General features: G+C 38.5%; 2 protein-coding genes across 2 annotated transcripts; both read left to right on the top strand.

The window, feature by feature from the left end:
* Nucleotides 1-1,966: 1,966 nt before the first annotated feature.
* On the top strand, nucleotides 1,967-2,542 carry LOC130975043 (uncharacterized). Its single transcript, XM_057899877.1, has one exon. The coding sequence runs from the start codon at nucleotides 1,967-1,969 to the stop codon at nucleotides 2,540-2,542; it is 576 nt and encodes a 191-aa protein (XP_057755860.1).
* Nucleotides 2,543-7,174: 4,632 nt separating this feature from the next.
* LOC130975042 (uncharacterized) lies at nucleotides 7,175-21,561 on the top strand. The gene is made up of 6 exons (XM_057899876.1): nucleotides 7,175-7,238; nucleotides 7,977-8,011; nucleotides 8,102-8,152; nucleotides 17,775-17,879; nucleotides 21,228-21,288; nucleotides 21,443-21,561. Exons 1-6 carry the CDS (start codon nucleotides 7,175-7,177, stop codon nucleotides 21,559-21,561), a joined length of 435 nt encoding a protein of 144 aa, XP_057755859.1.
* The last annotated feature ends 1,720 nt before the right edge of the window (nucleotides 21,562-23,281 follow it).

The following is a 23,281-nucleotide window of genomic DNA, read 5'->3' as shown; positions in this document are numbered from 1 at the left end:
AATCAATCCCTGTGGGATTCGACCTCACTCTATTGTGAGTTTTTACTTGACGGCAATTCGGTATACTTGCCGAGGGAAATTTGTTGAGAGATAAGTTTTCATGCATCAAGTTTATGGTGCCATTGTCGAGGTTTGATTTTGTATTGTCAATGATTGAATTAGAGGATAAATAGATTGAGCAATTTTCTTTTGCTTTGTTAATTTGTTGGTTCGGTTATTTATTTTCAGTCTTAACACTTTTATTTTGATTTTTGTTTGATTTTCTCACTTATTTACAATTCTGCTTAACTAATCCACTAACTGTTTGATAAATTGCATCACTCACACTAACAGCAATCTTAATAAGAGTGATTTCTTCACTTTTCTCTTGCTTGTGCATTCTGCTGATTGTATGACAGGTAGAAGTACATAACCATGCCAGAGAGGGTGCAGCCAACCATGTTGGGCAGGATAGTAGAGTTTTAGGCTCCTACATTAATCCAAACCCGGAAAACTGTGGAAGTAGTATCCAAAAACTAACTATTCATGCCAACAACTTTGAGTTAAAGCCTCAACTCATCACCTTTATTCAAAATAATTGTTCATTTGGAGGTAGTGCCCAGAAATACCCCAACCAACATCTAACCACATTTGTGAGGATATGTGACATAGTGAAGTCCAATGGGGTCCATCCGGACACATATAAACTTCTTCTGTTTCCATTATCACTAAGGGATAAAGCTGCAAGGTGGCTAGAATCCTTTCCTAAGGAGAGCTTGACAACATGGGAAGATGTGGTAAACAAGTTCTTAGAAAGATTCTACCCTCCTCAAAGAGTCAATAGATTGAAGGCTGAGGTCCAAACATTCAGGCAACAAGATGGTGAAACTCTCTATGAAGCATGGAAGAGGTACAAAGATTCGACAAGAAGGTGCCCACCAGACATGTTCAATGAATGGGTGCAGCTACACATATTCTATGAAGGCTTGTCTTATGAATCAAAGAAGGCATTGGATCACTCTTCAGGAGGATCTCTAAACAAGAAAAAGACCATTGAAGAGGCCATAGACATCATAGAGACTGTGGCCAATAGTGAGTTCTTCTATGCTTCGGATAGGAGCAACAACAGAGGAGTAATGGAGCTTAAACACATGGGTGCACTGCTGGCTCAAAATAAGATATTACCAAGCAATTGGATGACCTTACCAAGCAGATGAAGAGAAATCAAGTTGCAGCAATCAACACTCAATCACCGGCCCAAGAAGAGCTCAACATAGAGGAAGGAATCGATTGGGAACAAGCCAACTATGTTGGAAACTTGTCAAGACAATCCCATGATCCATATTTCCATATTCCAAGACCTAAAAGCCTGGTTGGAAGAATCACCCAAATTTTGGATGGGGAAATTAACCAAACCAAAGCCAAGATAACCAAACCCCTCAAAAGACTTATTCCAAGTCCCCATATCAAGTCCAAAATAACCAACCTCAACCATCCAATTCTAATCTATCACCACCATCTGAGGACAGATTATCCAAAATTGAGACTTTGCTTGACGTTCTATGCAAGGAAATTCAAGACAATAAGGCATTCAAAGATGAAGTAAGGACCAATATAAAGAACTAGGGAGACACAAGAGGCTTGAATCCCAAATGGGATATCTTTCTCAGCAAATTCCCAAGCCTACTATTAGCTTTGCAAGTGATACTGAGAAGAACACTAGAGGATAGACAAAGAAGATGAGAAGGGAAGAATGCAAAGTGATCGCTCTAAAAGATGAAGAGAATTTAGAAAAAGCGAGCAAGCCATCAAGACACACTCAAGGAATTCCAAGGGAGAAACAGGAAGAGAAGGAAAATGACATTGATTCTACAAAAAGAGAGCAACCAATGGAAAAGGAGATCTTAAAACCATATGTGCAAAAGGCACCATTCCCCCAGATACTCAGGGTGGTGAGAAGGAAAAATCATACCCGAGGTTCTTAGACATGTTTGCATCTGTTCAAGTAAATATCCCTTTCATCAAGGCTCTCCAACAGATGCCTTCATATATCAAGTACATGAAGGAGCTGCTGACCAAGAAGAACCCATTGAAGGGTGGACAAATGGTAGTTATGAATAAGGAATGCAGTGCTCTCATTCAGAAGGATTTACCTACAAAGAAGAAGGATCTAGGGAGTTTTCACATCCCTTGTGTTATAAGGGATACAATGATTGATAGAGGATTCTGTGATCTAGGAGCAAGCATAAATCTCATGCCTTTATCTCTCATGAAGAAGCTGCAAATTAATGAGCTGAGATCCACAGATGTAATCCTTCAACTGGCTGACAAGAATCAGAAACGAGCAGAAGGAGTGGTTAAAAATGCACTGGTGAAGGTTGGGAAGTACTTACTACCCACAGATTTTGTTCTTTTTGAAATGGAAGAAAGCTATCTCCACCCAATCATTATGGGGAGAGCATTCTTAGCCATTGTTAGAGCACTCATTGATGTCGAACAAGGGGAGTTGATATTGAGAATACACGACGAACAACTCACCTTTCATGTCTTCAAACCCTCATAAGAATTGGATCAGGAAATCAAGGAGCTAAGGGATGATCACGATAAAGTAGTCCTAAGGGAAACAAGCAGAGAATCACACTCAGGGCACCTGAGCACCTTCTTGGTAGAAAAACAAGAAGCTCAAATGGTACAACAGCCAAGGAAACTCTAGGAGGAGTTGAGCTTACAGGATTTACATGAGACTAGCAATAAGACCCCCCCAGCAAAGAGATCACAAGGATTAAGGAACCACCAAAAGAAGGAAGGAAGAAGATGCAAAGAGGGTGGAGGAACAAAAAGATCCCTATAGAGAACTTTTCTCCAGGGGACAAACTGATATCTATTCACCATCCAATAATCCCACCTCATCTTCCAACCAATCTATTTCAGCTGCCTCAGGTATAAACAATCAGTAGAATCCTCTCCTTGGAGCATGCAGATATTCTCAAAAAAGCCACTGGAGATAGATTTGCTGTGAGAGGAGAATACTTGAGGCATCACCAACCACCCTGACAAAAGCCTACCGTCAAGATAATGACGTTAAAGAAGTACTTCTTGGGAGGCAACCCATGCTTTATAGCCTTTTAGTCTATGTTTTTATTGGTAGTTAATAAGGTAGCACTCACGAATTTCAATAAAAAAAAGTTACAAGCATTTAATTCTCATATGTAGCATATAGTGAACAAGTTTGGTGTCCAAAGCACACTAAGAAGATATATGAGAATCATATCATATATGTCTTAGAAGTTTTGATCAATTCATATTGTATCAGATAGTCACAAACTAAGTTTGGTGTCACTAATGTTACATACATAACTTTTAAGGAAAGCCGTTTGATTTAAATTCATGAGTTACACTTAGTTGTTTTTAAAATAAAAATTTAAAAAGTAGTTAGTTCCAATTTCTATTTTACCGTCACATATAAACTTAACCTTTGCTTTTCTTCTTTTATTGTTTACATAGGGAAATGAAGGCAAGAATGGATGGCATTGATAAGACAAGCCAACGATGGTAGAACGGCTACCACATGAAAGGATTAGACATATATCTTTGAATGAAGTTCCTTGGGAAGTGGTGCCATACAAGTATTGAGGGAATCAAATTGTCATAACTCCTACCCTTGAGGACCGAACCCAATCACCTCAAAAAGTGGTGATCCTTGTAGTCACTCAATTTCAAACCCTAACCATCCATTCTTGACCTATAAAGATCAATCCACACCCTTCATTTACACACAGCCTTCCAATATAAATAGCCTTTACTTCATGAAACTGAACACACAACCTTCCATATTCTGATTCTCATTTTACCACGAGTTACCCTCAATCCTTTTGCTTTCGGTCACTTCCCCCCTTCCACACTCACAACCCATTCTTCTTGTACTTAGCACTCTTAATCACCACCCTCCTAACCTCTTTCTCAACACTACAATCTCTCATGCTTATTTCCATCATAACCTAGAAATCAACCATGGTAACTTCGAGCTCTAAGAGAAGAAAAGGAAAGAAACTGGTGGAAAGCATTCCCTTTGATGAATGGAAGTTCAAAACTGCATTCTACGAGTTCCAATTTGCATGGATGAAGTCCAAGAAGATATTGCCTAAGCTTGCATTTCAGTTTGAAAGTGATGAGTGCCCGGAGATTAAAGACAAGATTGAAAGGAGGCGATGGTAAGAGCTCACGAATCCAGTCACAAAAGTAAATGCAAATCTCATCAAGGAGTTCTATGCTAATGTAGCTAGGAAAGAAACTACCATGGCCCCTACTTTCAAAAGCTATGTGTGAGGGACCGAAATTGATTTCAGTCCCAATGCTATAATGAAGGTTCTTCAATTGAGATCAAAACCATTTGAAGAGGCTAGCTACCAATCAAGAATGAGCAATGGCCTTGACTGTGAAGAAATTGTGAATGACATGTGTTGTGGGGTCTGATTGGGTGCGATACTCGGACAGGAGGCCACGGTTTATTAGGAGGGGAGACCTCATTCCTAAAGGAAGGGGATGGTTTGAAATTGTAAAGAGATCCATCCTGCCCACCTCAAATAATTTAGAGGTCAACATTGCTCGGGCTACCATGGTACACTGCATAATGAGGGGTGGAGACATCAATGTTCATAAAATCATAACTGAAGGAATTCAAGATACCGCCGAGAAAAATGATCCAGACGCTTGGCTGGGGTATCCTAGTACCATCCTAAGGCTGTGTATGAAAGCCAAGGTGGCCTTCGAAGATACCAATCCAACATGGCTGAAAAATGGAAGGCCAATCACACTCCAGCACATAACTTATGTGGCACCCGCTCAACAACAGAGAAGGCCTTTGATAAGAAGGAGAGTGCCTCAAAAAGAGCCTCAACAAGAAGAGCCTCAACCAGAAGGGCAACATAATCTAACCACCATGGACATGAGACACGTCTAAAGAGCCATTGAAGATCTTACAAGGCGATATATGGACGGGCAAGAGCAATTAAGACACTTCCAGTTTCACTTGCTAAATCATCAAAAGGAGTTGCATAGGCCACAAATAGAACAACAAGTGGAGCACTATTCTCATCTATCTCAAGCTATCAACCAAGTGGCTGAAAAAAAAGAGCAACAAGAAAAGCGCATGCAAGAACTCAACCAACACCAAATAGCTCAAATGAAGGCATTCAACGAGTTCAAGGTGCTAAATGAAGGGAGGCAAATAAACAGAGAAGACTATGACATAAATACCCGAGCCAACCTGACATATGTAGCTGGGTACATACACAATTTGCACCCAATAATCCCAAGGTATGTTGCAGTCTACAAGGATCTGAAAGAGAAGAAAGAGGGAAGAGCAAAGCACCACAAAGAGATCTTGAGAAAGAAGATGGAGAATACTGGTTTCTGGAAGAAATTGACCAGGAAACACAAAGAAAGCGGGGATGCAAGCAATCAGGAAGGACACCAAGAAGAGGAAGGAAACAAGAAGGGAGAACATCCAAATGAGTTCCTTTCTTTTCAAGTTTAAAATAGGGAAAACCATGTATGAAATAGAACATGCTTCCATGGTAGCTTAGGAATTTCAATTCTGTCTTTGAATTCCCTGTCTTTAGTTTATGTTTTTACTAGCTAGTTGCCTAGGCCATTCCATCTTACTTAATTGTATGCTTGTTCTTGAGTTCAAAAAAGAGAATGTATAAAAAGCATGAGAGGAGTCCATGTTATGGAATAAGGTCCCAATGTTTGTGGTGGTAATCGATTAGTTAAGTTGGTTCATCAATAAGGTAGAAGGCCAAATATGTTTCTTGAACTATTTGCTTGAAGTGCATCTTATAAGACTAGCTAAATAACAGGTCCCCGAAGAGAAAAAGAATGAAAAACAAGGAAAAGAGTAGGAAATAAGGCTAGGCATCGATAGTTTGAACCTTGAGGCATGTGTCTGTGGTGTTTGTGTACAAGGATCTGCTTGGATGAGTAAGTTCTTAGGAGTGCTTCATCACTTGTCTGTGGTTAACTAACCCAGGATTATCAACTGAAAGTCGAATGTCAAGAGCAACCATGCTACAAAACATTTAGTGACCCAAAGAGGTGCTGGACACCAAGGTCTCAGGGAAGAAAATAACAAATCATATGCCTTTGGTGTGTATGTGTGGAGGAGAGACTTGAGTGAGTAAGTCCTTGGGGTTCTTCAACACCTAGAACCTTGAACTAACTGGTTCGGGAGTGTTGGCTGAAAGCTTATCATAAAGAGTTGCCTCAACACAGAGCACCTAGCCTAAGAAAGTAATAATGCTCTAAAAGAAAAAAGGAAAACAAAGCATAGCTAAAAGGGGATCAATGAATAAGAGTCTCATAGAAGGCAACCAAGTGAGTGTTCAAGGATATATCAGAGCCTAGAAACTAGCAAGAACATGAACCTATGTTGCTATGCATGAAACCCCATAAACCAAGGATAAATAAGGACTTGTTTATGAGGCCTATGGCCACGCTTGTTTCTTGCCAGCTTCAAAAGCGTGGCCAAAAATGGTCAATGGCCACGCTTTTATGAGGGTGGCGATAGATTAGAGATTTGGCCACTTTTTTTTGCCACACTTCAAAAGCGTGGTGAAAAGTATCAACGGCCACGCTTTTGTAAGGGTGGCAATTGATTAGAGAAATGGCCACGCTTTTTTTGCCACGCTTCAAAAGCGTGGCCATAGAGAGAAACAAGGACGTTTTAAAAGCGTGGCGACAGGGTTTCATTACCGCCACGCTTACAAAGCGTGGCCATATCCTAGTACTCTTTTGGCACGTTTTAAAAGCGTGGCCAAAAGGTTCTTTTCTGCCACGCTTCAAAAGTGTGGCCGTAGAGCAAAACAGTGACGTTTTAAAAGCGTGTCAAGTGGGGCCCCAACCCATTTACCCTAACCCAGCTCCTAACCCGGCTCCAACCTGGTCCCCAACCCAAAGACACTAACCTTAATCACTCGAAACCACTCGAAACCCTAATCTTGGAAGATCGCCTCCCATTACCCTCGCACTTCGCCCTTCGCCCTTCGCCTTTCGCCCTTAGCCTTCGTCACTCGAAACCACTTCTTCTTCATCTTGTTAATTTTCATCTTCGTCTTCATACTCAAAACCACTTCTCTTTCTTATTCTTCTTTCGATCTTTCTGGATCTCTCTGTTCACCTTCGAGCTCCACCAAACATGGGCGATGGCGAGGTCAATCTCCCCGGCGATCTCTTCTCCTCCAAGCCCTCCGATTCCAAAGGTCTGATCGATTTTCCTCCTTTTATTTCTCGATTTTTCCCGTTTTTTTTTAATTTTAGGGCTTTCCCTTTCCATTTTCATTTTCCCCTGATTCATTATCTCTGATCGCATGTTCCTTCTTGGTTAATTGATAATGCTCAACACGCGTTGCTTGCGATGCTATGGACGTACGTGGGTTTTTTCTGGAATGACAAAGCCACAAAGGTGCACTCTGTTTGTTGCCACCACTAGGCCGCCACCGTGTTGCTCCAGCCATTCATTCATCATCATCAATCTTTCCCGTTCCCGTCCCCTGTATGTGTACTAAGAAAAATAGAAAATAGACTTAGAATATTGAATAACTTTTTGGTATGCTAATTCAACATATGAATGGGATAGATAATACTGCTACAATACTTGCGACATTCAGGATACTTAAATTGCCTTTTATTACACCATTTTGATTATTAATATCCCGTGAATTGTTTTTTAGAAAGATTATGACTGTGAATAATCTTAACTTGTCCAGGTTGTAATATTTAGAGATGGGACATATCTGACCTTAAAAGAAGTTTTTGAGAGTTTGGACTAGACTGGGTAAAATCTTATTCCTAAAGCTGGATAATCTCATTCAAGGTAACTATTTTTTATGCTATAGAAAGAAAAAGCTGCTCAATTATGCTAATATAAATATCTCTTGGAATTTCGTGTGAATTTCCTAGAAATTCTTTATTGATTGATTTTTGGTGATGTTTTTCAGGTATTGAGAGGGAAATTGGAGCATTACAATTGGAAGTATGTGAAGCAGTTATTCATTGATCACTGATGATTTTCTTGCTGAACTTTGGGATTATCTCTAATGTTTTTCTTTCTTATTGTTATTAGGAAAAGAAGCTTCTTACTGAGATAAAGAGAACTGCTAAGACGGGAAACGAGGTATGATCCACGTTTTCTCATAGGTTTCTTAAGTATAATTACTTGAGAAGCTATCACATTGATCTGAATGTGTTCGACTTGGCTTAGTTTTAGTTCGAAACATCTTCTATATTGAAATAGCTGGTGCATGAAATTGTGATCATCAATGGCGCCATCAACATGGTATGCTCAATTGCAATCTCAACTCTTTATCACAACTTCGCACAACTAACCAGCAAGTGCACTGGGTCGTCCAAGTAATAAACCTTACGCGAGTAAGGGTCGATCCCACGGAGATTGTCGGTATGAAGCAAGCTATGGTCATCTTGTAAATCTAAGTCAGGCAGATTCAAATGGTTATGGATGATTTATGAATAAAGCATAAAATAAAGATAGAGATACTTATGTAATTCATTGGTGAGAATTTCAGATAAGCGTATGGAGATGCTTTGTCCCTTCCGTCTCTCTGCTTTCCTACTGTCTTCATCCAATCCTTCTTACTCCTTTCGATGGCAAGCTGTATGTTGGGCATCACCGTTGTTAGTGGCTACAGTCCCGTCCTCTCAGTGAAAATGTTCAACGCGCTCTGTCACAGCACGGCTAATCATCTGTCGGTCCTCAATCAGGTTGGAATAGAATCCATTGATTCTTTTGCATCTGCCACTAACGCCCAGCCTTCAGGAGTTTGAAGCTCATCACAGTCATTCAATCATTGAATCCTACTCAGAATACCACAGACAAGGTTTAGACCTTCCGAATTCTCTTGAATGCCACCATCAATTCTAGCTTATACCACGAAGATTCCGATTAAGGGATCCAAGAGATATCCACTCAATCTAAGGTAGAATGGAGGTGGTTGTCAGGCACACGTTCATAGGTGAGAATGATGATGAGTGTCACAGATCATCACATTCATCAAGTTGAGGAACAAGTGATATCTTAGAACAAGAACAAGCTGAATTGAATAGAAGAACAATAGTAATTGCATTAATACTCGAGGTACAGCAGAGCTCCACACCTTAATCTATGGTGTGTAGAAACTCCACCATTGAAAATACATAAGAAGAAGGTCTAGGCATGGCCGTGAGGCCAGCCCCCAAAACGTGATCAAAATATTCAAAGATCTAAAGATGATCAAAGATCCAAAGATGAAAATACAATAGCAAAAGGTCCTATTTGTAGAGAACTAGTAGCCTAGGGTTTACAGAAATGAGTAAATGACATAAAAATCCACTTTCGGGCCCACATGGTGTGTGCTTGGGCTGAGCATTGAAGCATTTTTGTGTAGAGACTTCTCTTGGAGTTAAACGCCAGCTTTTGTGCCAGTTTGGGCGTTTAACTCCCATTCTTGTGTAAGTTCCGGCATTTAACGCCGGGCAGTTTTGAGCTGGTTTGGAACGCCGGTTTGGGCCATCAAATATCGGGCAAAGTATGAACTATTATACATTACTGGAAAGCCCAGGATATCTACTTTCCAACGCAATTGAGAGCGCGCCAATTGGGCTTCTGTAGCTCCAGAAAATCTACTTCGAGTGCAGGGAGGTCAGAATCCAACAGCATCTGCAGTCCTTTTCAGCCTCTGAATCAGATTTTTGCTCAGGTCCCTCAATTTCAGCCAGAAAATACCTGAAATCACAAAAAAACACACAAACTCATAGTAAAGTCCAGAAAAGTGAATTTTAACTAAAAAATAATAAAAATATAATAAAAACTACCTAAAATAAACTAAAAACATACTAAAAATAATGCCAAAAAGCGTATAAATTATCCGCTCATCACAACACCAAACTTAAATTGTTGCTTGTCCCCAAGCAACTGAAAATCAAATAAGATAAAAAGAAGAGAATATGCAATGAATTCCAAAAACATCTATGAAGATCAGTATTAATTAGATGAGCAAGGCTTTTAGCTTTTTGCCTCTGAACAGTTTTGGCATCTCACTTTATCCTTTGAAATTCAGAATGATTGGCTTCTATAGGAACTCAAAATCTAGATAGTGTTATTGATTCTCCTAGTTAAGTATGAGGATTCTTGAACACAGCTACTTTATGAGTCTTGGCCGTGGCCCAAAGCACTCTGTCTTCCAGTATTGCCACCGGATACATACATGCCACAGACACATAACTGGGTGAACCTTTTCAGATTGTGACTCAGCTTTGCTAGAGTCCCCAATTAGAGGTGTCCAGGGTTCTTAAGCAAACTCTTTTTGCCTTGGATCGTGGCTTTATTATATTTTTCTTTTCTTTTTTTCTGTTTCCCTCTTTTTTCATTTTTTTTGCATTCACTGCTTTTTCTTGCTTCAAGAATCATTTTTATGATTTTTCAGATCCTCAGTAACATGTCTCCTTTTTCATCATTCTTTCAAGAGCCAATTATTCATGAACAACAAATTCAAAAAATATATGCACTGTTCAAGCATACATTCAGAAGTCAAAGTGTTGCCACCACATCAAAATAATTAATTTGTTATAAAATTCAAAATTCATGTAATTCTTCTCTTTTTCAATTAAGAACATTTTTCATTTAAGAAAGGTGATAGATTCATATGGCATTCATAACTTTAAGGCATAGACACTAAGACACTAATGATCATAAGACACAAACATAGATAAACATAAGCATGAAAATTCGAAAAACAGGAAAATAAAGAACAAGGAAATTAAGGAACGGGTCCACCTTAGTGATGGCGGCTTGTTCTTCCTCTTGAAGATCTTATGGAGTGCTTGAGCTCCTCAATCTCTTTTCCTTGCCTTTGTTGCTCCTCTCTCATGACTCTTTGGTCTTCTCTAATTTCATGGAGGAGGATGGAATGTTCTTGGTGCTCCACCCTTAGTTGTCCCATGTTGGAACTTAATTCTCCTAGGGAGGTGTTAATTTGCTCCCAATAGTTTTCTGGAGGAAAGTGTATCCCTTGAGGCATCTCAGGGATTTCATGATGAGGAATTTCCTCATGGTCATGTCTATGAGTGGGATCTCCTGTTTGCATTGAGCTCCTTCCACACAGATATCCATGAGGACTTGTTCCAACCTTTGATTAAAGTTGACCATTTTTAAATTTGAAAAGGGACCTCGGGGATCACCTTCTTCTTGGCCACAACTTCATAGAAGTGGTCTTGATGCACCCTTGAGATGAATCTCTCCACAACTCGGAGGTGGAGGCTTTTGCCTTCCCTTTCTTCTTTCTAGAGGTTTCTCCAGCCTTAGGTGCCATAAATGGTTATAGAAAAATAAAAAGCAACGCTTTTACCACACCAAACTTAGAAGGTTTGCTCGTCCTCGAGCAAAAGAAGAAAGAAGGACGGAGAAGAAGAGGAAAATAGAGGAGATGGAGAAGTGGGAGTGATTCGGCCAAGGCGGAGAGGTAGTGTGTATGATGTGTGAAGATGAAGGAGTGAAGTAGGGTTTATATAGGAGTGGAGAGGGGGGTATGGTTCGGCCATTATAGGTGGGTTTGGGAGGGAAAGTGGCTTTAATTTGGATGGTGGGGTAGGTGGGGTTTGATAAGTGAGGGGTTTTTGGGAAAGAGGTATTGAGGTGATTGGTGAATTGGTGAAGAAGAGAGAGAGTGGTGGGATAGGTGGGGATCCTGTGGGGTCCACAGATCCTGAGGTGTCAAGGAAAATTCATCCTTGCACCAAGTGGCGAGCAAAAATGCTCTTTATGCCAATTCTGGCGTTAAACACCGGGCTGGTGCCCATTTCTGGCGTTTAACGCCAGCTTCTTGCCCTTTCCTGGCATTTAACGCCAGTCTGGTGCCCCTTTCTGGCGTTAAACGCCCAGAATGGTGCCAGACTGGGCATTAAACGCCCATTTGCTATCCTTACTGGCGTTTAAACGCCAGTAAGGTTTTCCTCCAGGGTGTGCTGCTTTTCTTTCTATTTTTCATTCCGTTTTTGCTTTTTCAATTGATTTTGTGACTTTCCATGATCATCAACCTACAGAAAACGTAAAATAACAAAGGAAAATAGATAAATATAACATTGGGTTGCCTCCCAACAAGAGCTTCTTTAATGTCAGTAGCTTGACAGTGGGCTCTCATGGAGCCTCACAGATGCTCAGAGCAATGTTGGAACCTCCCAACACCAAACTTAGAGTTTGAATGTGGGGGTTCAACACCAAACTTAGAAGTTAGTTGTGGCCTCCCAACACCAAACTTAGAGTTTGACTGTGGGGGCTCTGTTTGACTCTGTTTTGAGAGAAGCTCTTCATCCTTCCTCTCCATGGTAACAGAGGGATATCCTTGAGCCTTAAACACAAGGGATTCTTCATTCACTTGAATGATCAATTCTCCTCTGTCAACATCAATCACAGCCTTTGCTGTGGCTAGGAAGGGTCTGCCAAGGATGATGGATTCATCCATGCACTTCCCAGTCTCTAGGACTATGAAATCAACAAGGATGTAATGGTCTTCAACTTTCACCAAAACATCCTCTACAAGTCCATAAGCTTGTTTTCTTGAATTGTCTACCATCTCTAGTGAGATTCTTGCAGCTTGTACCTCAAAGATCCCTAGCTTCTCCATTACAGAGAGAGGCATGAGGTTTATGCTTGAACCTAGGTCACATAGAGCCTTTTCAAAGGTTATGGTGCCTATGGTACAAGGTATTGAAAACTTCCCAGGATCCTGTTTCTTTTGAGGTAATCTCTGCCTAGTCAAGTCGTACAGTTTTTTGGTGAGCAAAGGAGGTTCGTTCTCCCAAGTCTCATTACCAAATAACTTGTCATTTAGCTTCATGATTGCTCCAAGGTATTTAGCAACTTGCTTTTCAGTGACATATTCGTCCTCTTCAGAAGAAGAATACTCATCAGAGCTCATGAATGGCAGAAGTAAATCCAATGGAATCTCTATGGTCTCATTATGAGCCTCAGATTCCCATGGTTCCTCATTAGGGAACTCATTGGAGGCCAGTGGACGTCCATTGAGGTCTCCCTCAGTGGCGATCACTACCTCTTCCTCCTCTCCAAGTTCGGTCATGTTGATGACCTTGCACTCTCCTTTTGGATTCTCCTTTGTATTGCTTGGAAGAGTACTATGAGGGAGTTCAGTAACTTTCTTACTCAGCTGACCCACTTGTGCCTCCAAGTTCCTAATGGAGGACCTTGTTTCAGTCATGAAACTTTGAGTGGTTTTGATTAGATCAGAGACCATGGTTGCTAAGTCAGAGTGGCTCTGCTTAGAATTCTCTGTCTGTTGCCGAGAAGATGATGGAAAAGGCTTGCCATTGCTAAACCTATTTTTTCCACCATTATTATTGTTGAAACCTTGTTGAGGTCTCTGTTGATCCTTCCATGAGAGATTTGGATGATTTCTCCAAGAAGGATTATAGGTGTTTCCATAGGATTCTCAGGATCATAAGCTTCTTCTTCAGATGAAGCGTCCTTAGTACTGCCTGGTGCAACTTGCATTCCAGACAGGCTTTGAGAAATCAAATTGACTTGTGTAGTCAATATTTTGTTCTGAGCCAATATGGCATTCAGAGTATCAATCTCAAGAACTCCTTTCTTCTGATTTGTCCCATTGTTCACAGGATTCCTTTCAGAAGTGTACATGAATTGGTTATTTGCAACCATTTCAATGAGTTCTTGAGCTTCTGTCGGCGTCTTCTTCAGATGAAGAGATCTTCCAGCAAAGCTATCCAATGACATCTTGGACAGTTCAGACAGACCATCATAGAAGATACCTATGATGTTCCATTCAGAAAGCATGTCAGAGGGACACTTTCTGATCAATTGTTTGTATCTTTCCCAAGCTTCATAGAGGGATTCACCTTCCTTCTATCTGAAGGTTTGGACTTCCACTATAAGCTTACTTAACTTTTGAGGTGGAAAGAACTTTGCCAAGAAGGCATTGACTAGCTTTTCCCAAGAGTTCAGGCTTTCTTTAGGTTGTGAGTCGAACCATATCCTAGCTCTGTCTCTTACAGCAAAAGGGAATAGCATAAGTCTGTAGACCTCATGGTCAACCCTATTAGTCTTGATAGTGTCACAGATTTGCAAGAATTCAGCTAAAAACTGATGAGGATCTTCCAATGGAAGTCCATGGAACTTGCAATTCTGTTGCATTAGAGAAACTAATTGAGGCTTAAGCTCAAAGTTGTTTGCTCCAATGGCAGGGATAGAGATGCTTCTCCCATAGAAGTCGGGAGTAGGTGCAGTAAAGTCACCTAGCACCTTCCTTGCATTGTTGGCATTGTTGTTGTTTTCGGCTACCATGGGTTCTTCTTCTTTGAAGATTTCTGTTAGGTCCTCTACAGAGAGTTGTGCCTTAGCTTCTCTTAGCTTTCGCTTCAAGGTCCTTTCAGGTTCAGGGTCAGCCTCAACAAGAATACTTTTATCTTTGCTCCTGCTCATATGAAAGAGAAGAGAAAGTATGAAATCCTCTATGTCACAGTATAGAGATTCCTTGAGGTGTCAGAGGAAAAGAAAAATAGAAGGAAGAGGTGGAAAATTCGAACTTATCAAGGAAAGATGGAGTTCGAATTGTGCATTAGGGAGTAGTGTTAGTCCATAAACAGAAGGATGTGAGAAGAGGGGAAGAAATTTTTGAAAATAAATTAAAAAGATTTTAAAAACATTTTGAAAAAATACTAATTGATTTTCGAAAACTTAAGAGTGGAAAAAGAAATCAAGTGGTTTTTTGAAAAAGATTTTGAAATTAGAAATCAAAAAGATATGATTGAAAACTATTTTGAAAAAGATGTGATTAAGAAGATATGATTGAAAAGTTATGGTTTTAAAAATATGTGATTGAGAAGATATGATTTGAAAAACAATTTAAAAAGATTTGATTTTTAAAAATTAATGACTTGCCTAACAAGAAAAGATATGATTCAGACATTAAACCTTTCTCAACAGAAAAGGCAACATACTTGAAATGTTGAATCAAATCATTAATTGTTAGCAAGTATCTTTGAAAATGGAAAGAAATTGATTTTGAAAATATATGATTGAAAAGATTTGATTTGAAAAAGATTTGATTTTGAAAAATTTTGAAAACTTGAAAAAATTTGAATTAAAAACAAAATCTTCCCTCTTGTGCCATCCTGGCGTTAAACGCCCAGAATGGTATACATTCTGGCGTTTAACGCCCAAAACTCACCCCTTTTGGGCGTTAAACGCCCAGCCAGGCACCCTGGCTGGCGTTTAAACGCCAGTTTTCCTTCCTCACTAGGCATTTTGAACGCTCAGCTTTTTCTGTGTAATTCCTCTGCTGTATGTTCTGAATCTTCAATTCTCTGTATTATTGACTTGAAAAGACACAAAGAAAAAATTTTTTTGATTTTTTTTTAATGATGAGGAATAATCAAATAAACAATGCATGCAGGACACCAAACTTAGCAGTTTGTATACTATTGACACTAACAAATTGAGAATGCATACGAGACACAACAGAACACGCAAGACAAGAGAATTTAAAGATCAGAGCAAGGAAATCATCAAGAACAACTTGAAGATCAATGAAGACACATGAATGAATTCGAAAAATGCATGCAATTGACACCAAACTTAAAATTAGACACTAGACTCAAACAAGAAACATAAAAATATTTTTTTTTATTTTTATGATTTTGTAATTTTTTTTTTGGATTTTTCAAAAATTGAAAGAAAATAAGGATATCAAAATTCATAATGAGAATTCCAAGAATCATGCAATGTTAGTCTAAAGCTTCAGTCTAAAGAAATTAGACATGGCTAGCCAAGCTTCAGTAGGACATTACATTCAAGAGCTAAATTGATGAGAATCAATCAGCTTTGGTGATGATAAAAAACATCACCTTGAAACACTAGAATTCATTCCTAAGAACTCTGAAGAAAAATACCTAATCTAAGCAACAAGATGAACCGTCAGTTGTCCAAACTCAAACATTCCCCGGCAACGGCGCCAAAAACTTGGTGCACGAAATTGTGATCATCAATGGCGCCATCAACATGGTACGCTCAGTTGCAATCATAACTCTTTATCACAACTTCGCACAACTAACCAGCAAGTGCACTGGGTCGTCCAAGTAATAAACCTTACGTGAGTAAGGGTCGATCCCATGGAGATTGTTGGTATGAAGCAAGCTATGGTCATCTTGTAAATCTAAGTCAGGCAAATTCAAATGGTTATGGATGATTTATGAATAAAGCATAAAATAAATATAGAGATACTTATGTAATTCATTGGTGAGAATTTCAGATAAGCGTATGGAGATGCTTTGTCCCTTCCGTCTCTCTGCTTTCCTACTGTCTTCATCCAATCCTTCTTACTCCTTTCCATGGCAAGCTGTATGTTGGGCATCACCGTTGTCAGTGGCTACAGTCCTATCCTCTCAGTGAAAATGTTCAACGCGCTCTGTCATAGCACGGCTAATCATCTGTCGGTTCTCAATCAGGTGGGAATAGAATCCATTGATTCTTTTGCGTCTGTCACTAACGCCCAGCCTTCAGGAGTTTGAAGCTCGTCACAGTCATTCAATCATTGAATCCTACTCAGAATACCATAGACAAGGTTTAGACCTTCCGGATTCTCTTGAATACCGCCATCAATTCTAGCTTATACCACGAAGATTCCGATTAAGGGATCCAAGAGATATCCACTCAATCTAAGGTAGAACGGAGGTGGTTGTCAGGCACACGTTCATAGGTGAGAATGATGATGAGTGTCACAGATCATCACATTCATCAAGTTGAGGAACAAGTGATATCTTAGAACAAGAACAAGCTGAATTGAATAGAAGAACAATTGTAATTGCATTAATACTCGAGGTACAGCAGAGCTCCACACTTTAATCTATGGTGTGTAGAAACTCCACCGTTCAAAATACATAAGAACAAGGTCTAGGCATGGCCGTGAGGCCAGCCCCCAGAACGTGATCAAAAGATTCAAAGATCTAAAGATGATCAAAGATCCAAAGATGAAAAAACAATAGCAAAAGGTCCTATTTGTAGAGAACTAGTAGCCTAGGGTTTATAGAAATGAGTAAATGACATAAAAATCCACTTCCGGGCCCACTTGGTGTGTGCTTCGGCTGAGCATTGAAGCATTTTTGTATAGAGACTTCTCTTGGAGTTAAACACCAGCTTTTGTGCCAGTTTGGGCGTTTAACTCTCATTCTTGTGCCAGTTCCGGCGTTTAACGCTGGTCAGTTTTGAGCTGATTTGGAACGCCAGTTTGGGCCATCAAATCTCGGGCAAAGTATGGACTATTATACATTTCTGGAAAGCCCAGGATGTCTACTTTCCAACGCAATTAAGAGCGTGCCAATTGGGCTTCTGTAGCTCTAGAAAATCCACTTCGAGTGCAGGGAGGTCAGAATCCAATAGCATCTGCAGTCCTTTTCAGCCTCTGAATCAGATTTTTGCTCAGGTCCCTCAATTTCAGCCAAAAAATACCTGAAATCACAGAAAAACACACAAACTCATAGTAAAGTCCAAAAAAGTGAATTTTATCTAAAAACTAATAAAAATATAATAAAAACTAACTAAAATAAACTAAAAACATACTAAAAATAATGCCAAAAAGCGTATAAATTATCCGCTCATCAATAGCCTTCTGTCAAAAGTTTTGAAAGTATTAAAAATTGTTGGTTCTCTATAGTCTCTATTTAATCTATTGTGCCAAACATACTAATATATTCTTCTTCTCATGTGCAATATTCAGGCTGCAACTAAAATTCTTGCTCGGCAGTTGGTAAGGCTTACGCAGCAGATTGCTAACCTTCAAGGTAGTTTAGCTCAGATGAGAGGCATAGCAACTCACACACAGGTAAAGAACAAGCATTCAGAATGAGGAAAAGTTGTATGGACAAGTAAATTTAACCAGTTCTTGAACAAGTAAGGACAATTATGCTATTATAATTGTTTTATTTTGGCAAATGAACTTTAATACTTAATACTGAGGCAAGTTGAATGTTTAAATATGATTGTTCCATCCAATAGTTTGTAACTAGGTTATGTTAGAGTTGGAAGAAGTTTAAAAGAATGACTATACTTTTAGTATTCAACAGCACAAGATTAAACAAGTACATGGGCAAGTTGAATTTTTTTTGGTACAACTTTATAAAGAACAAGCATTCAGAATAGGGGACCTACTACCTATATGGATTATTTTCATATTGTGTGTGTACAATTTTATAGTAGTAACATTGCAATTAAATAAGGAAATATAGATTGGAGGGAACCCTATAGTCTATAGGCAACTCTTACCACCACTACTATATGTATTATGTTTTCTCATTTAATTTCAACTTCACTTTTTGTATTTCGCACTTATTGCAATGAAGAGACTTAGTAGATCTAGAAATTGTGCTATGTTTAACTGTACATAGCATGCTGATAACTCTGATTCTGATCTTCTACTGTCAAGATCTAAGATCTAGTTGAACTTGACTGATTTTATTTAATGTGAATAGCTTGTGTGTTTATTTTTTGTTTTTTCTTGTTGTCTTGACTGTTCGCCGGCCTTATTGTCTGATCTAATTTTTCTTCTGATATAGTTGTTGGACGGCCTTTTGTTTGATAGAGTATCATATTATGATGTAGCTCATATTTTTCTTGGCTCTTATTTTTCCTTGAAAACTATAGCTCATATGTAATTTATGGTGTAGTTTGTGTAATACCGCAGTCTATTGTTTCCATGCTCTCACCTATAATTGATTGATCATATCATGCTCTCACCAATATTTCTATTTGATTAATCTGGTTTAGCTCATTTTGTTTAGCTTGTTTAGTTCAACTAATTTAGTTTAGTTGAATTAGGTGGTTAATTAGAGAATCTGGACTGTTATATGAACTGCAATGATTTCGGTTTGTGGAACTGGTTAAGTCATATGAATTCTGTTTGCTGCTTGCTTGAACCTGGGAAATAGCTATTTACTGCTGCTGTTAAATAAGTGTTGCTGCTTTGTGCTATGTGTTAGAAACCAAGTAGATCTACAAATTGTGCTATGTTTAACTGTATATAGCATGCTGATAACTCTGATTGTGAGCTTCAACTGTGGAGATCTAAGATCTGGTTGAACTTAACTGATTTTATTTAATGTGCAAAGCTTGTGTGTTTATTTTTTGTTTTTCTTGTTGTCTTGACTGTTCGCTGGCCTTATTGTCTGATCTAATCTTTCTTCTGATCTGGTTGCTGGACGGCCTTTTGTTTGATAGAGTATCATTATAGTGTAGCTCATATTTTTCTTGGCCTCTATTTTTCTTTGAAAACTGTAGCTCATATGTAATTTATGGTGTAGTTTGTGTAATACTGCAGTCTATTGTTTTCATGCTCTCTCTAATAATTGATTGATCATGCTCTTACCAATATTTCTCTTTGATTAATCTGGTTTAGCTCATTCTGTTTAGCTTGTTTAGTTCAACTAATTTAGTTTAGTTGAATTAGGTGGTTAATTAGAGAATCTGGACTGTTATATGAACTGCAATGATTTCAGTTTGTGGAACTGGTTAAGTCATATGAATTCTGTTTGCTGTTTGCTTGAACCTGGGAAACAGCTATTTACTGCTGCTGTTAAATAAGTGTTGCTGCTTTGTGCCATGTGTTAGCAACTCGTTTCCTCGTTGCGATTCTTTGTGCTTATTATGCATTCATGCTCATTACATCCTTAATCATTGGCTGCTGCTAATTTCTCAATTTGCATTTCCTCTTCTACTCACTAATTAACAAAGTAATGTTATTATGCTTTATGTTTTACAGTAACAACCATTAACAACGCTGAAGCTATTGAGAGAGAAGAAGAACAAGTTTGAAGAGGTTTCGCTGTTTCTGCTTTGCTCCTTCATCCCTGCTGGTGCATTCGTCTCTGCCATTCCCTACTCAGTCTTCTTTGCCATTAGTCACTGAGTCTACAGTTTATTGGTTAGTTTCAAGGTGTACTGTAGTTTCTATGTTTTTAAGTTTTATAAGGTTCAGAGTGTGACGAAATTAAAAGGTGTAGAGCCTGGACCATAGTAGTATTTTTATTGTTGGATATTCCAGTTCAAAAAGCTTGATGACCATTTCTATATATACTATGAATACATTATGCATATGGTTTGTTGTTCTCACCACTGGCCAATAATTGGGAATTTTAACAACTAGATTATAACTCTTTTTTTACCAATAATCGCCGATCCCCCTCCTCCCTCCTCCCAGGGGCCCTTTTTACATTATTTCCACTTTCAAGCCTTTTATTTGCGTTTGAGTTCTAAAAAAAAGCTTTAGAAAAAAAAGGTTATCCCTTCACCTTTTTGTCTAAGAAAAAATAGATTAAAAAAATAATATTTTAAAATTGAGAATGCTATTAAATGGGTCATATCAGTTAAAATAAGCCATATTTAAATTTGAATTTGCTTTTTACTTATTCAAAATTTAAATTTAAATTTGCTTTTTTAAAAGGGGGTCCTAATGCATTTCCCCATCAACAATCAGCAGCTCCCAACACTTGCTTCCATTTTCCCTTTTTTATTGCTTCACATTCACATCAACCCACTTTATACTTTGAATTAACTAGCAAATTGCATTAAAGTTTGAGAAAATTGAAAACAAAGTTATGGGTTAGGACTTAGGAGTATAGAAGTATAAATGGCACAGCATGATGAGTTGATTTTAGTAGTAGTAGAAAGAACAAATGCATTTGGCCATTTAAGGACATTCTACTCTCTTGCTATTTTTAATTAGCAGTTTGGGTTTCAATGTAGGTTATTTTTGTTCAGGCTTTCGATAGTTATCTATCTTGTGGTAATATAATAGTCTGCTGCTGCTGAATAGCTATTTGTTGCCGCTGCTACCTCTCTAAATCTGCTTCTGCTGTGCTACCACTTTGCTGTTGTTGTGGACGGATTAGGACAGTAATTAAGGTTGGTTTATGAAAATTTAAATACATCTATTAATTTGTTATTGATGTTATGCGTGCAACTTAGTGCTTTCCTGAGGCACTCATCACTTTAGGCCTTTCTTTAACCATCGCTAAAATTTAATTTTCTCTGTTATTTTATGTCTAATTCTTTCAAAGTATTTTGGAGGCTTGCACAACATTATCTCTTAGTTAATTAGGAAGTTAGATATGTAGTTAGTGAGACTAATAGTTAGGACTTTAACTTAGAAACATAGCTATCTACGTGAAATATATAGGTTTTCGATGGATATGTCGAAAGACTGGATGGATACACCATGTCATTAGAAAGAATATCAAGTTGGTGTAGAAAGATTTTTACACTTTGCTTTCTCATCAAAGGGAGTTCCTCAAGGGGAAGAAATTCAATGCCCATGTGCAAAGTGTTGTAATAGACTTTGGTTAAAGAGAGATGACGTATATGATCATCTAATATGCCACGATTTTGTAAAAGGTTATAGACGGTGGTTTAATCATGAGGAATCACTTTTTGCTATGGATATTGATATTGACATAGGCGGTGCACATAACTGCAATGATAACATTGATGAGTTATTACGTGGTAGATTTTGAGATAATACATAAGTTGACGAACAAAACATGGGGCCTAACGAATGTGCAAAGGAATTCTATAAATTGGTAGACGAGGCAAGCCAAGAACTATACCCCAAGTGTAAAGGATTCACAAAATTATCATTTACCATTCCTCTTTACTTGTTAAAATGCTTGCATGGTTGGAGTACTGCGTCATTTACTTCTCTCTTGGAATTATTGAAAGAAGCAATGCCATATTTGAATATTCCTATTTCTTTTGATAAAACCAAGAATATGGTGAAGAACTTGGGTTTTGACTACCAAAAGATCGATGCATGTCGCAATGACTGCATGTTGTATCGGAACGGGCATGAGAATGACTCATCTTGTCATGTCTGTGGAACATCCCGTTATATTGAGCATCATGAAGAAGAAGATGATGTTACCTAATCTAGAAAGCCTCACAAAGTTGCTGCAAAAACTCTAAGGCATTTCCCTTTGATTCCCAGACTTCAACGGCTTTTTATGTGCACAAGAATTGTCGAAGCTATGTCTTGGCATCACAATGAGCGTGTTAAAGATGGGTCCTTAAGGCATCCTGCCGATGGTGAATCTTGGAAAGCATTTGACAATCGACATGAAGATTTTGCAAAGGAGCCTCGTAATGTGAGACTTGGGTTAGCAAGCGACGGATTCAATCCATTCTGAACCTTGAGCAGCACACACAGTACATGGTCTGTTGTTTTGATGGTGTATAATCTACCCCCTTTGATGAGCATGAAGCCTGATTGGTTTATGCTGTTTTTACTCATTCCTGGACCACAATCACCGGGAAATGACATTGATATCTATCTTCAACCGTTGATTGAAGAATTAAAAGAATTATGGGAGTCAAGTGTCAAAACATATGATTCAAAAGAAAACAAAACATTCAACATGAGAGCATGCCTTTTGTGAACAATTAATGACTTCCCGGCATATGCTATGTTATCTGGGTGAGGTACAAAGGGAAAATTGGCTTGTCCATGTTGTAATGATGAGATTTCTTCTATCTATCTAAAACATTGTCACAAGACTATTTATATGGATCACCGAAGGTTTTTACCCATGAATCATCCATGGAGGCATAACAAAAGATCTTTTAATGAAAAAACTGAACTCAGGTCTCCACCGCAGTTGTTAGAAGGTTCAACTATATTTGATATATTGCAAGAGGTAGATAATTCTTTTGGAAAGAAGCAAAAGAGATCAAAGAATGGCATATCAAATTGGAAAAAATGGTCAATCTTTTTTGATTTACCATATTGAAAGTCCAACATGTTTAGACACAACCTTGATGTCATGCACATAGAGAAGAATATAGTTGATAGCATAATTGGAACTCTTTTAGATATTTCTGGAAAGACAAAAGATCATGCAGCTGCTCGTTTTGACCTTAAAGACATGGGTATCAGGAAAAACCTTCAACCAAAAGATACAAAGGATGGAAAAAAAATAAGTTAGCAAAGGCATACTTTTCAATGAAAGACAATCTTTTGTAGTGTGTTGAAAGCGGCAAAATTACCAGACGGTAGTGCTTCTAATATTGCTCGATGTGTGCATGAAGCAGAAAAGAAGATTTTTGGTTACAAGACCCATGATGCTCATTTCATGTTGCATTACTTGTTGCAAGCACCAATCAAGAGCATACTTCCTGACCATGTTGCCATCGCTCTAGTTTGATTATGTTCATTTTTTCGCCGAATATGTCAGAAAGTAA

This window comes from Arachis stenosperma, chromosome 4 (assembly GCF_014773155.1).
Source record: "Arachis stenosperma cultivar V10309 chromosome 4, arast.V10309.gnm1.PFL2, whole genome shotgun sequence".
Classification (NCBI taxonomy): Eukaryota; Viridiplantae; Streptophyta; class Magnoliopsida; order Fabales; family Fabaceae; genus Arachis; species Arachis stenosperma.
Note: the sequence above shows the minus strand (reverse complement) of the source record. Positions and strands in the feature narration are given on the sequence as shown.